Source organism: Priapulus caudatus, unplaced genomic scaffold (genome assembly GCF_000485595.1).
Source record: "Priapulus caudatus unplaced genomic scaffold, Priapulus_caudatus-5.0.1 Scaffold929, whole genome shotgun sequence".
Classification (NCBI taxonomy): Eukaryota; Metazoa; Priapulida; class Priapulimorpha; order Priapulimorphida; family Priapulidae; genus Priapulus; species Priapulus caudatus.
In genome coordinates, this window is record NW_014577990.1 from 97,183 (window position 1) to 113,182 (window position 16,000).

At 42.4% G+C, this 16,000-nt stretch overlaps 1 protein-coding gene across 1 annotated transcript; it reads left to right on the plus strand.

The window, feature by feature from the left end:
• The first annotated feature begins 143 nt into the window (after positions 1–143).
• LOC106814476 (xanthine dehydrogenase/oxidase-like) lies at positions 144–11,113 on the plus strand. Its single transcript, XM_014818792.1, has 29 exons — positions 144–276; positions 636–796; positions 1,034–1,114; positions 1,342–1,483; positions 1,801–1,968; positions 2,233–2,321; positions 2,636–2,732; positions 3,024–3,133; positions 3,421–3,599; positions 3,736–3,907; positions 4,297–4,374; positions 4,488–4,605; positions 4,910–5,088; positions 5,264–5,383; positions 5,557–5,775; positions 5,896–5,959; positions 6,081–6,150; positions 6,366–6,453; positions 6,660–6,746; positions 7,072–7,263; positions 7,548–7,693; positions 8,022–8,103; positions 8,332–8,427; positions 8,669–8,797; positions 9,288–9,362; positions 9,535–9,705; positions 9,893–10,067; positions 10,300–10,379; positions 10,713–11,113. Exons 1-29 carry the CDS (start codon positions 144–146, stop codon positions 10,902–10,904), a joined length of 3,693 nt encoding a protein of 1,230 aa, XP_014674278.1. The 3' UTR covers positions 10,905–11,113.
• Positions 11,114–16,000: the final 4,887 nt, after the last annotated feature.

Consider the following 16,000-nt stretch of genomic DNA (forward strand, 5'->3'; position numbering starts at 1 on the left):
GGAGGAGGGGGAGGAGGAGGAGGGGAGAAGGTGATGGAGTAGGGGGAGGAGGAGGAGGAGGAGGGGGAGGAGGAGGAGTCGACTCAAATTGTCGTATTTTAGCTAATTGATTATATGTAGAAATACCGCAGGAACGTTTCTGAATGCAGGAACGATTGGCTAAAGCTCATGGTACTCAGTGTGGTTTCTGCACGCCTGGATTCGTCATGTCCATGTATGCTCTTCTGAGAAATGATCCTACACCAAGCTGGAAAACCTTGATCAGAAACTTTCAAGGTACTGCAGCTGTCATCTGCCAATTATTCTCAGTAATACATACCAATTACTTGCGTGAGAGCTGGCTTTAAAAAACTTAGGTGACTTATTCTACCTCCACATGCCCTCATTTATTCCAATTACTTGTAATACATGTATAATGTACTTTTCAATATAACTTTTGCTTTTGTTTGTTTCTAACGTGTACATAATTTATAAGATAACTTTTCTGTTTGTTTATAAAATGTGAAAAAGAGGTATAGCCTACAGATAAGGAATATCATGTTGAATTAAACCCCTGACCTTGTTCTTATATATACTACAATAGAAATCTCAGTGTGAAATGTGTATCACAATTAATCAGGTTTTGTTCTATTAAGGGAACCTGTGCAGATGCACTGGTTATAGACCTATTATGGATGGATTCAAGACCTTCACTGAAGACTTCCAGACGTGCATGAGAGGACAGTGTCCCGGCGGGAGCGGCTGCTGCAAGGGTGACTGTGGCGCTAGTATACCTGCTAGCTCTAATCACACTCCTGTAAGTTGCCTAGATAGTTTGATTATAGGTACGAAGTAAAGTGGATGATAGAGGAAATAATGTAAATAGGAGAGATTAGTTGGGTTTGGTGTGTACTAAGACAGCGCGCAGTATTATACCGGTGTAAACTACAGTATACGGGGTATCATAGTAAACACTTGTCGTTGTTAAATTGTAATATTCTCACTTGTAACGTTTATAAATTACTACTTATAATACATCACGTATGTGTTACAGGTAGCGCCATCTGCGCTGTCCGATGCTGACCTTTCACCTTTTGACCCCACCCAGGAACCCACCTTCCCAGCAGAGCTGCAGGTAATTTAATTTTACCTGAGTGCATTCGAGTCAAATTTCTTCATGTCACGTCGTATTTCCCCTGAGCATTAATTAATACTACTAGCCAATAGCACACTTGCTGTAGGCAAGACTTGTACTTCAATTAGTATTCAATTATTCAATAGATTTATTCATACGGTTTGTTTCTGTTATTCTGACGAGGAACAAAAACTACAAAACAAACTGATTGTTTTCCGTATATTTAGATCAAGTGTGAGACACTAAACGGATCACGGAAGTTCACCGGTCGCCGGTTAACTTGGTTCAGACCAGCCAACCTTGCCGAGGCCATGAAGCTTAAAGCTGAACACCCTCATGCAGTCTTCGTCTCAGGATTTACGAAAATAGGTACTACTACAAAATTCCTACGTGACGATATGGCTTCCGTATTAGAATATTCTGTAAAATCCTTGGATTTGTCATTATATAACATTCAGGTGACATGATGACTGTTGAAAGGCCCAATCCTCTTCATTCAGCTTGAATGAAAAAGACAGGTAGACCAGCTATCAAAACTGTTGTTAATAGATTAATATATTTGGGTATTTCTTAAAATAAAGTTTCTTTTAACATTATCATGCAATCCAAAGAACTGATTCTGATATGAAAAAGTATTCGGTACCAAAACGATATATCCAGTGATATCAGTTGTTTTTCACCGACAGCACTGGATATGAAAACACAGACGACACCACCCACACATCTAATCGCGATTGGACATGTGCAGGATCTTGCCAGTATTGAGTGGACAGATGCTGGTGTGACTGTGGGTGCGAGTATGACCTTCAATGACTTTGAGAACTTATGTCGGACTGCAATTCTGAAACACTCAGGTGAGCAGAAAGTGAACGTGATAATGAGTGTTAGGTGTTGTAAAATGTCAAGATCAATTATATCTAGTTGTTAAGATGCTGTTGTATTCATCCTAAAAAATATAATGCCATCATTCACTGTTGCAATCAAATTTTCGAAGTTCACACAAGATGAATGTAAGAATAACTAGTTACTTTATTTGCATGTTATTTTATTATGTTCTGTTAATTTTACATGGATATACCCTCATCAACTAACCAGACTTTGTGTTTTGTATTTCACAGAGCACCCCTCTGAGTCAAAGATGCGCATGTTTCACGCATTGTTAGAGACACTACAGCGGTACGGATCCCAGCAGATCAGGAATGTTGCTGTAAGTCAAATCAATGTGCTATATGTGCCAAGGTTGGGAATTACCTTATAAGGGCATGCAATCAATTACAAAAAAACTGTGCCAATAGATGTTTTAAATGGATAAGTTATCTATATAATCAAAATTAGGATCAGTTGATCTTTTGTAGAGTGATGTTAGAGTGATTCCTATCATAAGAAGTACTATGTCTCCTTTTGTACTCACCCTTTTTGCTTAAGTGTTCTTTCAGCTTGCTCGTCCATAGAGGTGCTAGTTGCAGGGTCATTCAACATGCATAGCGACTTCATATTTACATGTAATTTTGTTCTCTATAGAGGCTGGGAGGTGCCATAGCCTTTGCATCCTCTACATCCGACATTGCACCTGTGTTGCACGTTATAGGCTGCTCTGTCACCGTTTTCTCAACAGATGGTGAGTAGCTAACAGCTAGTACATACTTGCAATCAGGATGTACATATGAGAGGGATTGTATAATGTCACTCTACGTTAATTGCTATTACGTGTAACGTTATTTTCCCCCATATTAGTGATAAAAATTAATGCTAACATTGTATAGCTTGGGGGTGCATGCTTGGGTGGTGAATGGGATTGCATATTGCATAAGCACTTCCCTTATGTGGGTGGTATATGTTGTGTGTGAAGGCTTGGCATGTTAGATGCTTCAATATTTGGGTTTTTATATTTGCTGGTACTGTTGTGCAGGCCACCGTAGAATACTGCCGATAGACGAAAGCTTTTACTTAGAGACGGGGAAATCTATACTGGAGCACAATGAACTCATTCTGTCACTGCACATTCCGTTCAGCAAGAAGGTAAGCGGTTTTATAAAATGAGATGTCTTGTTACACATAAGTCATTAAACGTGTCTTTCAAGTAAATTTTTCATATGTAAAATCTTCCTTTAACACATCACAATTGAAGTAAGAGGTTCTTTCACCAGCATGTAGTGAAAATTTGTGTCAGTTTATGTATGAAATTTTATATTTTTTTTAAAATAATTAGTTTTTTGTTTACAATATAGGAGTTTATATTAATTGGTTAGTATCTCAAACTCCAAGTATTAACTGTTTATAAAACGTGATTTTCTTTGTGCTAACAGGATCAATACATGCACACGTACAAACAGGCAAGACGTCGAGACTGTGACATTGCTGCTGTCACATGTGGCTTCAAAGTAGAGTTCGACGAAGGAGTGATCAAAAACATTATATTGTGCTATGGAGGTGTTGCCCCGTCAATGGTCATTGCTAAAGAAACTTCGAAGCATCTTATAGGAAGGTATCTTGAACTGTTTATATCGGTTAGAGCAATGCTTTGTCCGAATATCTCTCTCACTCCACATGAACTGTTTGTCCTTTCACACTCTGATAGCATTCCTCAGTGTCCTTCCTTATAGTTTTCCGGTTTTTCACAGACGCTGGGATGAGGACATGCTGTCTGTAGCCTGTGAGTGTCTCAATCAGGAGCTAGTTGTCACCTGGGTTGACAACCAGGTCGGTGCCATGCTGGAGTACAAGCAGAGACTCATCACAGGCCTATTCTTCATGTTCTACATGAGAGTTCTCAACGAAGTGCAGACGCCGGTGGTAAGCGTTGATCTCACGTCACACATGCAGGTGCCGAGCACTTGGCGTGCTAGCTCTCACGTTATGTACGGTTAAATTGGCCACGGTATGTGTACGTACGTTACAAGTGGCCAACGGTAAAAGCGGGAAACTGCTCTGGGACTATACTGTGTATAAATATTGAATATATATGACGTAATATGTGCTGTGTGTATGTGTGCGCGTGTGTGTGTGTGTGTGTGTGTGCGTGCGTGCGTGCGTGCGTGCGTGCGTGCTTGCGTGCGCGCATGCATGCGCATGCATGTGCGTGTATGTGCGCATGTGTGTGTCTTGGCCATCAGCCTTGGGTTACTACCCCATATTGTACATTTTTCGGTCATTTCGTACATTTTATCTCTACCTATCTCCAGGTACAAGCACCAATACAGAGTGCCAGGTCTGCAGGCAAAATCGAGAGAGGCTTACCAAAAGGCTCTCAAGTATATGAGGTGTGAACAAGAATCACTTAACATGAAGAGTTTCACTGACAATTATTAATCAATAAGTTAGGGTTAAGGTGTTGTCACATGGTGTAACAGGTGTATTCTTTACTAACGAGCAGGTGGTGGACAGCAACCAGCCTGCAGATGATCCTATAGGTAGACCCTTGGTTCATATGTCAGCACTGGAGCACGCAACGGGAGAAGCGCTATACTGTGACGACATTCCTCCTCTGAGAGGTGAAAATGCATATTCGGTATCGGTCTCTTGAAATCAGTGTTGGCCAACGTGTTAAGCGTGTTTCGATTTTTCGGTACGAGGTAAACGTTTTTGCTTTGTGATTATTTTTCGTTCTCGTTCTTACTGATCGCGAAAGTGTACTTCTGAATCTTTGCAAACGTAGACCTATTGTTGATTACTAGGTTCCCGCATACCTGCAGTGAGATCTTTGTAAGCAGAGCTTGGGGTATTATTTGCTTGCGTGACACGACGATGTATGTTTTCGGTTGTGACTTTCGCCGCGACTATTCTCCACGCTTCCAGGGGAACTGTTTGCGGGATTGGTCACCAGCACTAGGGCGCATGCGAGGGTCGTGTCCATCGACACTCAGACCGCTCTTGCTACATCCGGCGTCGTGTGTTTTGTGGATCATCGAGACATCCCCGGCAAAAAATATGTCGGACCGGTCACCGACAATGAAGCGGTCTTCGCCGTTGATGAGGTATTTTTTGAATTTTTTCAGTGTGGTAGCCTTGAAACGATGTTTTTTTTGGGGATTGATGGAATATTGAGTATACGAATATTTTGGGATCCACGTTGTCTTCAGTATTGAACATAAATCAGTGGCTTAGAAGCGAGCTGTTGTGCAGCGTATTCAGACTTCTGGTGTATTTTAGGTGGAGAGTCACGGGCACATTATTGGCTGTGTGGTTGCTGAGAGTAGAGAGACAGCGCGTGAGGCAGCAGCTACTGTCACAGTAGAGTACGAAGACCTGCCTGCCATTTTCACCATAGAGGTATGAGAAGCATCTTGTCTTGTGTAAGAACTGCCCAATTTATCACATCGACGATTCCATCGCTAATCATTGCACATGTAAAGTCTAGACACCATAGTGCGTCGCAAACAGAACCTATCTGCTTCTCTGTATGCTATTAGGGTGTTAGCTTTGCTATTGTTGGGTCCTTACAGGAAGCGATTGCCAACAACTCCTTCTACGGCGAGAGTAAAATCAAGACGCATGGCGACGTCGCTGCCGGCTTCAAAGCAGCGGACGCTGTGCTGGAGGGAACGTTGCGGATGGGCGGGCAGCAGCATTTCTACCTGGAACCTCAGTCGTGCATCTGCGTGCCGGGCGAGAAACAAGAGATGAACGTGTACATTTCAACTCAATCCAATACGAATGTACAGGTAAGGTGATCGCCTACGCAGTCATCTCTGCCTTTGTTCCTCGTTTGGCTATCAGTTGATGAGCCAAACAGGTTAAAGACACGTGAAATATTTTGTCATGCAAAACATTTTTCGTTTCAGAATTGGATAGCTGCTACACTGGCAATTCCAGCTAACAGGATTGTCTGTCACCAAAAACGAGTCGGTTGGTTGAATACTAAATGTACATAGAGTAGTTGCGGCTGACTTGAGCGTATGACACTAACTATTACATGCATAAAAAAATAGCATGTGTTAACACTGCTTTGTTTGCTGCACTTCCACAGGAGGTGCATTTGGAGGGAAGGAAGTTCAGTGTTCGTATGCTGCCATCCCTGCTGCTGTAGCTGCTTACAAGTAAGTTCATATATAAATCCTACTAATATTCCAATGTACCAGTGGATATGATAAAGAAGGCATCAACGATGCTATTGTGTTTTGTTACATGTAAAGTATAATGTATTTCTTCTTGACTATTGTGTTCACTTCGTCAATTATCGTCATTATTGTCATTAAAGTAATTAATTAAATTATTAATTGTCATTAAAGTAATTATCGTCATTTTCTTGAAGGACTGGGAAGCCAGTTAGACTGATACACACCAGGGAGGAAGATCTGAGCATAACTGGTGCAAGACTCCCAATGTTAGCTAACTATAAGGTTCGCAAGTAATGATGGCAAGGTGGATGAAAGTATAGATAGAATAAGTTTGACAGAGAAAATGTACACAAGCTCTCACTGGAATTCACATGTTCTCTTGCAATAATGTGCCCTAGTGTTCCTTTATATTGACAGTGTTTCTGTATAAAGGGACTCTAATGTACCGATGAATGTTCTACTTTACTGTTCCGAATATTGTGTTAAAGGTGGGGTGCAATGCTGATGGAAAGATAGTTGCCTTACAATGCAAAATCTACTTGGATGCTGGCCGCGCTTTGTCACTATCAGACTTTGTAAGTATATCTTACTGACCATTACCAGTTACCTGTTACTTTTACCATTAGGGAGGGAGTAGAAGTGATGGTGTGTAGGCAATAAATGGAGAGGTGGGAGGATGTATTGGGGGGGAGAGATAGTAGAGGTACTCGAGGATACTAGGGGAGTGGGAGGGGATTAGAAAGGTAGAAAGAGAGTGGTAGAAATGGGAATGATTATATCACGCAGTAACATGGACATATGTATAGAACATTCGTTCTCTGTCTGCACACATGTTCATGATTTTAATAGTACCAATGGGCATTGCAATAATAATCTTCATACTTGTTATTTTCCACACAGGAGTTATGGGCTGTGTTTCTTGCTACTGATGGTTGCTTTAGGCTGCCAAATCTTCACATTGAGGGAATCTGCTGCAAGACAAACTTACCATCAAATACGGCATTTAGAGGGTTTGGACAACCTCAAGGCCAAATGTTGATCAACTGGATATTGAGTGCGATAGCAGAGAAATTGGAGCTGCCATATTTGCAGGTGAAGGCTAAACCCCATCACACATTCATTCAACATGACTGTGTAACTTCATGCTGTGTTTTGTGATCAAGTACACAACACAATGTTCCTATGTTCTCTCATTTTCCTCTAATTTGTATACCAAAATTCTATTTACTTTTATTCTTCTCTCTAATTTTGACTCATTGTTATTTATTGATTTGGCACACTGCTAAGATGCAGGCAAGTATACTCTAATTTGAAAGTAATTTCTCCATGTCCAGGTTATGTTCTCAGGTGTGAGAGTGTGTGTGTTTCTAATGCAGGTAATTCAGAGCAATCTTCGTCGGCAAGGTGACGTCTCAACGTTTAACTCCCTCATTGAGAGCGATGGACTGCATATATGCATTGAGGAGTGCAGGCAGATGAGCCACTATGAGCACCAGTTAGCTGCTGTCAACGAATTCAACAAGTAACTGCCTTATTATTCCAAATTATGAATATATCTATCTATCAATCTATCTGTCTATCTATCTATATATTTATCTATCTATCTATCTATTTGTATATAGAGTAGAGGAGTGAGAGAGAAAGAGCGATAATATCATAGTCCATATTATATAAAATATTTTGAACCTATTCTGCTGCTCCTATTCCTAGCTAGTCTAGGTGCATCTTTAATGAGAAGGTTTGCAACCATGTTACAATGATAAAGAAAATAGCAGTAATGATAATAATGAAAACAAAATTGTCACTGACGATGACAGTGCTGATGATGATGATATATTGTGTTTCTGCAGGAAAAATCGTTTCAGAAAGCAAGGAATTTCATTACAGCCTTGCATATTTGGATTCCCAATTTGCTTCAAGTCTCTCAACCAGGTAAGCATTGTGAAAGAACAAAATTGTAGCAAGGCACGATTTAGACTAATAAAAATAAGTTAGTCTGCGGCACGCAAGTGAGAAATTGGAAAAAGAGTTCGAGGCTATAATGGGCAAAGTTGGCTGACGGGAGAATGTAATGTGTGATTGTGAAGTAAATGTCATTTAACTTATGTCAGATTGCGATTAAGCAAGTTAAACAGGTACAACAATGTGTGTTTGATGCAGGCCGGTGCACTGGTGCACGTGTACACGGACGGATCAGTTCTGCTTGCATTTGGAGGATGTGAGATTGGCCAGGGTCTCTTCACGAAAATGATACAGGTATTCTATTATATTTATATGTGATCAGTTTGATTAAAAAATAGTAAATTATTATGTTTGATATCAAATCTGTACGTTTTTAGTTGCGATGAGTCGCGCTATCTCTCCCGCGAACACTTGTTAAGTGCTGTAATCATGTCTACGACAGGTGTTTAAGTATATCTATCATATAATATCTGTATGTACATACATCGTGTATAATATATGTAGGAGTATATGCGTGATGTGCCTTTCTTCACAGGTGGCTAGCCGAGCACTTCAGGTTTCTGTAGACAAGATCCACGTCAGTGAGACGAGTAGCGATAAGGTGCCGAATTCGACGTCGACTGGAGGAAGTATGACCAGCGACCACTGTGGCGGCGCAGTTCTCGTGAGTTGTATATGGTGTCTGCTTCTGTACCTGCTTTGTACCTTCTTTGTACCTTCTTTGTACCTTCTTTGTACCTGCTTTGTACCTGCTTTGTGCCCGCTTTGTGCCCGCTTTGTACCTGCTTTTGTACCTGCTTTGTGTGTGCTTTATTCCACGTATGATGACGTTGCTTGCAATCTTATATCAGAGCTGCATCGATATTGTATGCATAACCTTTTATCATTGATGGTTCATTACCGCCGCTACCTAGCAGCTGTGGTCGAACTTACACGTACATATATAGCTTCTTCCCTCACCTGCAAGACCTGCAGTCCTAAACAGTGAAGCTGACCGGCATATGTTTGTTACCTACACACGACACAGCTCTGCGTTTGAGCTATCTATATTTAGTGCGAACCGAACTACAATTTATATCGTATCTGTTTGCTTTTTCTCTCGTAAATCACTGTCTGCATTCTATTTACGTTACGAGACGTGTCTTCCTGTTTAGAATGCTTGTCAGATCCTCAGAGAGCGAATAGATCCGTTCAAGGAACGAGACCCAAGCGGTACGTGGGAGGACTGGGTGAGTCTGCCAACTGTCTTACCAATATATTATGTTAATTACACATAACTTCAGGAGTGTATAATATAGAGATAGGTCACACTCCTGATAACGTATAGTTGATATGAGTGACGTGTGCGTATAGGTGTGGGGTTAGATGCGGGACTGAATGACCGTGTTGTCTATTTTGCAGGTGAAGGCGGCTTATCTCGACCGGGTCTCTCTCTCAACGACAGGGTTTTTTCGCCCGGACGGCCTAGAGGGATACGACTTTGAGACTCACACCGGCAACCCTTACAACTACCACACATTCGGAGCAGCCTGCTCGCAAGTGGAGATCGACTGTGTCACAGGAGATCACGTGGTAGGCTCTCTCTGTATTGTAGCGCTCACACGGTTATATAGGTCTTACACGCACGTACTCGGACAACGAGAGAAGGCATTTTCACCGTTTAAAAAATGGAATAAATGTGTCATCTGCACTTATTTGTATACTTCAAAATTATAAAAGTATATATTCTATTTATCTTATTTCTATTCCAATCGCGCAGGTTCTGAGAACGGACATTGTAATGGATGTTGGAAAAAGTCTGAATCCAATGATAGACATAGGGCAGATAGAGGGCGCTTTTGTGCAAGGTTGTGGACTGCTGACACTAGAGGAGCTGCGATACACAGCAGACGGTTTCCTGTCCACTCGTCACGCTGGCAACTACAAAATACCAGGTAGCCATATTTTCAGGAGCGTATAATATAGACTATCTAGTTGTATATTATATCTATATTATACATTCCTGATATTATGCCTTGATTACAGGGTTTCCTTGACGAAGCTAAATATATGCATCGAGGGAGGGGCATAAAAATATGCACACTTCTAAAGCTATTACTTGAAGCAGTTTTTTTACAATATTTTGTACACGTTTGGTACAAGTGTTGTTTTTTTCTGCGTGCATAGGCATCGTCGATGTACCAGAGGAATTCAACGTTGCACTACTGCGTAATTCTGAGAACCCTTGTGCCATCTATTCATCAAAGGTAGTTATGAGGAGCAGGTGTTTGTACTAGTTCATGGATTAGTGATGAGCATATGTCCATACCATGAACCTAGATTTTCTCTATGGTATAGTTGCCACTCGAAAAAGCCGTGTGTATGTATTGAGGTTTCAGTCGTTAGCCTCTAACTCAAAGTGACATTTAAATATGTTTATTTGGTAATCTTTAACAGTAGAATTTATTCATGTTTATGGTTTTGGGTGTAGCATATTAGTCCCAATATTGAGCTGCCCGTTCCTTTTCCTTAGCAATTAATCAAGGGTTATTGGGGAGTAAATATGTTATGGGTTATAAATTGGGCCATTTTCTCTGCAGGGAATTGGAGAACCACCATTGCTGTTGGCCTCTACAGTTTTCTTTGCCATTAAAAATGCAGTCAGAGCAGCAAGAGAGCAGGACGGACTTTCTGGTAGCTTCCAATTTGATAGCCCAGCTACTGTGGAGAAAATCCTTCTTGCATGTCCATCTACACTGCTGCCATCTACAGCTGGAAATGGTGCAACATGAGTTCTCTCATGTACTATTTGAGCTTATAAACTAGCTGGTATGGCTAGTTGGTATCATAACTATATTACTATTGTTAATGTACACATTTCACTGATTTCAACAGCTCCTATCTACCAAATACCATAATATATCTATTCTCCCAATCATGAGCGGTCAGTTAGTGGTACGTGCTTTACTCCTGAAAACAATTATTTTACATTCTGTTTTCCACTTTAAGCCTAGGACACACTGTGCGATTTTCTACGCTGGCCGCTTGCGATCGATAAATACGGTGCCGGGTCCGCGCGGTGTGTCCGGTCTCACGGCAGCGTATTTCGCACGCGATCCCATACGCCCGGCTGATCGCTCGCATTCAGCATGTTGAATATTTACGCGCACGGTTTTCCATCGCTTGCGTACGGCGCATGCGCTTGCATGCGCTTGCACCAGCTAGCGCCAGCGCGCCCAGCAATGAATCATCGTGTTCGAACGCAATTGTTTTTAGCAGCCAATCAAGTGTAGCAACGAAAGCCGTTGGAAGTGTTGGACACCGTACAGTGTGTCCACACTCGTACGGCGTTCTAAATTCGTGAGCGAACATATACGCTGCCGGGCAGCGTACAGAATCGCTAGTGTGTCCTAGGCTTTACAAAGTAGTTAAAATGCAAATATTTCTGAACTATTTTACTTGATTGAGCTTCCCTGATATGTGCCTTGAATAGTGCAACGTCACGATATACGTCATAGTTTGTATAACTTATCAGTATAGGTGCATGGTAACCTATAGCCTCTATAGTTTATATATACATACAAAAAAGCTAGCTGGTTTAGCTCCCTACCTCAGAGATATCATTCACTATCGAAACGTGCAGGTGTGGTTCTTGCTAAACTCTAAAACCCTAAACTCTGACCTTTATAATATTTCCACCCCCACCCCCATCGATGAATTGCCAACTCCTCTGTCTCTGGCCAGTGGATCATACTGATACGGGGCAATGTTGAGATTGAAATAAATACAGTGAGTTAGTTTCCTCTAAAGCGTCTGTATAGTACTGAACGTGTGGGCATTAGATCACAGTGTGCGCTATTGGCATGCAGCCTGTGTGTGGCCCGTGTCTCAGCACCCATGTGACATCACAGGCAAGAGCTTTTTGCTGTGAGGCTCGGCAACGAATTAATTATTCATAAAATTCGAAAAGTTTCAAGCAAAACATTTTGAATTTGTTTTCTAATTTGCTTGGTTATATTCTACAAGTGGTACTAATCATGGAACTAAATAAACAAGCGATTTTTAGAAATCATTGGAATGAATCGGTATTCATGTATTAATTTTGGTCACGTTATATTTCTACTTGTAGGCCTACACTATAGTGCTGCAGTATAATGTACAAAATCTCACTAGACATATACACTTCGTATTTACACTCCCAGATCTCATGTTTACACGTGAATCTAAACAATAATTCAAACAGTTATGAAAATGAATAAACAATGAAATAAACATGAATATGATGTTATGGTGGAATATTATAATAATGATGTGATTTTATTTGAATGTGCACTCCAAACATCTAATTTTTAATAACTGCTGTCGAAAATTGCGACTGGTTGACCCGTAAATGTACAAAAAGAATTATTTTCCTTGTTGATCAGCCATCGGCGCCCGCTTCCTTCGACACATTTCGCTGTTTAGTATGTGTCGGCATGTCTCAGTGGGATACGAACTTGTCAAATATCACGTGGGTAAACAAACTAGACAGCGAGCCACACTGATCTTATTTCTGTCTAGTAGGAAGTTACTATTAAGTATGTCTACGTGTAAAAACTGACGTGACGTTATAAATATGTAGGCTAAAGTGTACTGTAGAGTCAGTAACAGAAAATAAATTAGGGTTAAGTCTAAGACTGTTATAGACGTTAGACCGGTTAGTCACACAGCCTGGTCGGGTTAGATGCGGTCAAGAGCGGTGCGGTGTATGTTCATGGTGTAACTTGCATCAATGATTACACTGGACCTAAACCGACCAGGCTCTCCGACTGTTACACGTCGTAGGAATATCTCCAACGTAGTCACGTAGTGTTAAGCGAGAAGGGAACTTTTGGCTACACTGGAGCTAGATACTACAACTCAGGGAAAAAATTAAAATGTATTTTTCGGGAGCTAGGTGATACTTTTCAAGCTCGCGTGCATGAAAATAGCACTCTAAAATTTGGTTTGCATTGAACTCTATGCAAATTTACGGGGGCTCTTTTTGGCATTTCCGGGGCTCTTTTTGGCATTTCCGGGGCTCTTTTTGGCATTTTGGGGGCTAAATCGCCCCGAGCCCCCGTGTATTTTTTTCACTGCTACAACTTACAAGAACTAGGCCTTACTCTTGTGACTGTTAGGTTACATTATTGCATCTAGGGTCACCCTTACGAGACTGCTAACGACTTCACCGCTAGCTATAGTAACTATAGCTCTAGTACTCTAGTAACTATAGCCTGCGTACAGCTGCCGCTGGGCTATAGGACCAGCCATTACGAATGCTCGGCACCAACTTACTCCAGCCAGTCAGCGGGAACTATATATTTCCGCACGTGGAGGGGTGGGCGGGTTGTGTTGGTCGTGGACAAAAACGTTGTTGTCAAGTAACAAATTAATAATAGTAATTTGTTCATCTTTCATGACAAAGCTAATATTACAATCATTTTTTGATCGCTTAATTTGTTACTTGACAACACCAATGTTTTTGTCCACAACCAACCCAACCTGCCCACCCCTCCACGTGCAGAAATACATAGTTTCCGCTGACTGGCGCTGCTGCAGCGTCGCCAAAAAAGGCCGTTTGAAGTTCGCAAATCGAATGTTCGTTCACAAGAAATACCGCAAGTATACCATTGCAACGATAGTTAGAGGTTGAATTTTAGTAGCTGATATAACTTAAGACATATTTACTTCGGATAAGAGGCATTAATTGCCTACCACAGACGTTTTATAGGCGCGAGTCGTCGCAAGTAAGTTCGTCCCGCGCATCCCTAATGGCTGGTCCTATAGCCCAGCGGCAACCGTACGCGGGCTATAGTTACTAGAGCTACTTCACCGCATACATACATGGCCTGACACCCATCTCTTGGCAAATCTAGTACTACCTCTAAAAAAACTGTTCTGTTCAAGTTGAACAAGAAACGTCGTTACCTTATCAATATCATATCTAAAAGAAAACCACCACCTTATATTATTTGACTTTTTATCAAGAAACGTTGTTTTTTACACCGTATACTCAAGCTTTGTTGTTAGAATTTAAACATTAGTTTGATGCATACGCTGTCAATTTTACCAAATTGTGGTAGCCATTCAATCGGAACATCGAAACCCCGAAATAACACAAGTTAAACAGTTGAAACCAAAATACTAGTAGCACAGTAGTGTTTTCCTTGTTAGCTCATCTGACATAGTCAGATGCAGCTTGTAGAATCGCATGATCGTCCGTGCGTCCGTGCGTCCGTCCGTCCGTCCGTGCGTCCGTGCGTCCGTCAACAGTTGGGCACAAATCTTAACCGCTCGACGTACGGTCACGATATTCGGGACGTGGGGGGGTAATCCGAAAACGAGAAGGGGAGGAACATTGTTACAGGCAGGTGAGCGATCAGGTAGGGGAGGAACATTGTTACAGGCAGGTGAGCGATCAGGAAGGGAAGGGAGAGGGTGCAGTAATATAGAACTGCGAATCCTTCTATCAGGGGTAGAAATTAACTGTTGAACAAGCGAGTCACCCAACGGACTCTCTACCATCAAAAAGAGGGAGTCCGCAGCAAAATGAGGGAGTCCGCAGTCTGAAGTTCAAAACTAAAGATATTAACAAAAAGGACATTTGCGGTGCACGTCTGCCAAATTTTCTTGGGACATTTCCTAAAGAAATTCGGTTATTCCACATGGCCATGCTCTGGAACGAACTAGTTAGTATAGCAGAATTTTCAGGGAGTCTCACGGACTCCTACACATGTCAAACTACTGACATGTACACGCTGCTCATGTACACGTTTGGAAATCATCATCATCATCATCATCATCATCATCATCATCATCATCATCATCATCATCATCATCATCATCATCATCATCTTTATCATCATGGATGGTTGTCATGTCATGTCATGGACATGTGTCATGTTATGGACATGTGCTCGCTGGCTTGCCGACTCGCTGGCTCGCTGGGTGATATCGATCGACCGCCAACGACATACGCCATACGCCTCGACACGCTAATATCGATCGCGCGAACACACGAACACACGAACACACAAACACACGAGAGCGAAAACATAACCTCCTCCAACTTTGTTGGGCGGAGGTAATCAGGGAGTCCGACAGTAAATCGGGGAGTATTTGACTCCGGACTCGCATTAATTTCACACCATGTTCTGATCTTCCCTCTCTCTTTCTCTCTCTCGGTGCTTTCAGATTCTTCGTGCTGCTGTTTGTGTACTTCATCGCCGGATTCCTCTACCTGTACTTCGCGCGCGGTGCGCGAGGCAAGGAAGCCATCCCTAACTACGAGTTCTGGGTGGAGCTGCCGCCTCTCATTCGCGTGAGTGTCGTCCGCGGGTCCGCGATACTTCGGGCGTTGCCAGCAGGAGGGTTCGTAATCTGGACGGTCGTGGGGTGTGTGTGCGTGCGTGCGTGCGTGCGTGCGTGCGTGCATGCGTGCGTGCGTGCGTGCGTGTGTATAATGTGTATAAAGTAATACGTGTGATTTCTCTCCTCACAGGACGGCATGCTGTTCGCGGTGAAGGGATGCAAGACAGAGGACTCGTACGAGCGGATATAGAAATATGCCGCCTGTCCAAGAAGCCAGCGACGCTCGTACCCACCGACCGTCACCATGACGACCGTCGCCACGACGACCGTCGCCACGACGACCGTCGCCACGACGACCGTTGCCACGACGACCGTTGTCACGACGACCGACGAAGCTTTCGAGCGTCGCTCGTTTCTCGGAGATGCGAAAGTTCGTGGAGGGTAACAGTGCCTTTACCGTCAGGCTGAGAGTCTTTGTTATTACAAGAGAGACAGAGAGAGAGCGAGAGAGAGAGAGAGAGAGAGAGAGAGAGAGAGAGAGAGAGAGAGAGAGAGA

Bases quoted from the DNA above. Each gene is read 5' to 3' on its own strand.
- LOC106814476 (XM_014818792.1), top strand. From the start codon at position 144: ATGCAGGAACGATTGGCTAAAGCTCATGGTACTCAGTGTGGTTTCTGC. The intron at 5,384-5,556 runs GTATGAGAAGCA...GGGTCCTTACAG, and splicing joins CTGCCATTTTCACCATAGAG to GAAGCGATTGCCAACAACTC. The intron at 6,151-6,365 runs GTAAGTTCATAT...ATTTTCTTGAAG, and splicing joins GCTGCTGTAGCTGCTTACAA to GACTGGGAAGCCAGTTAGAC.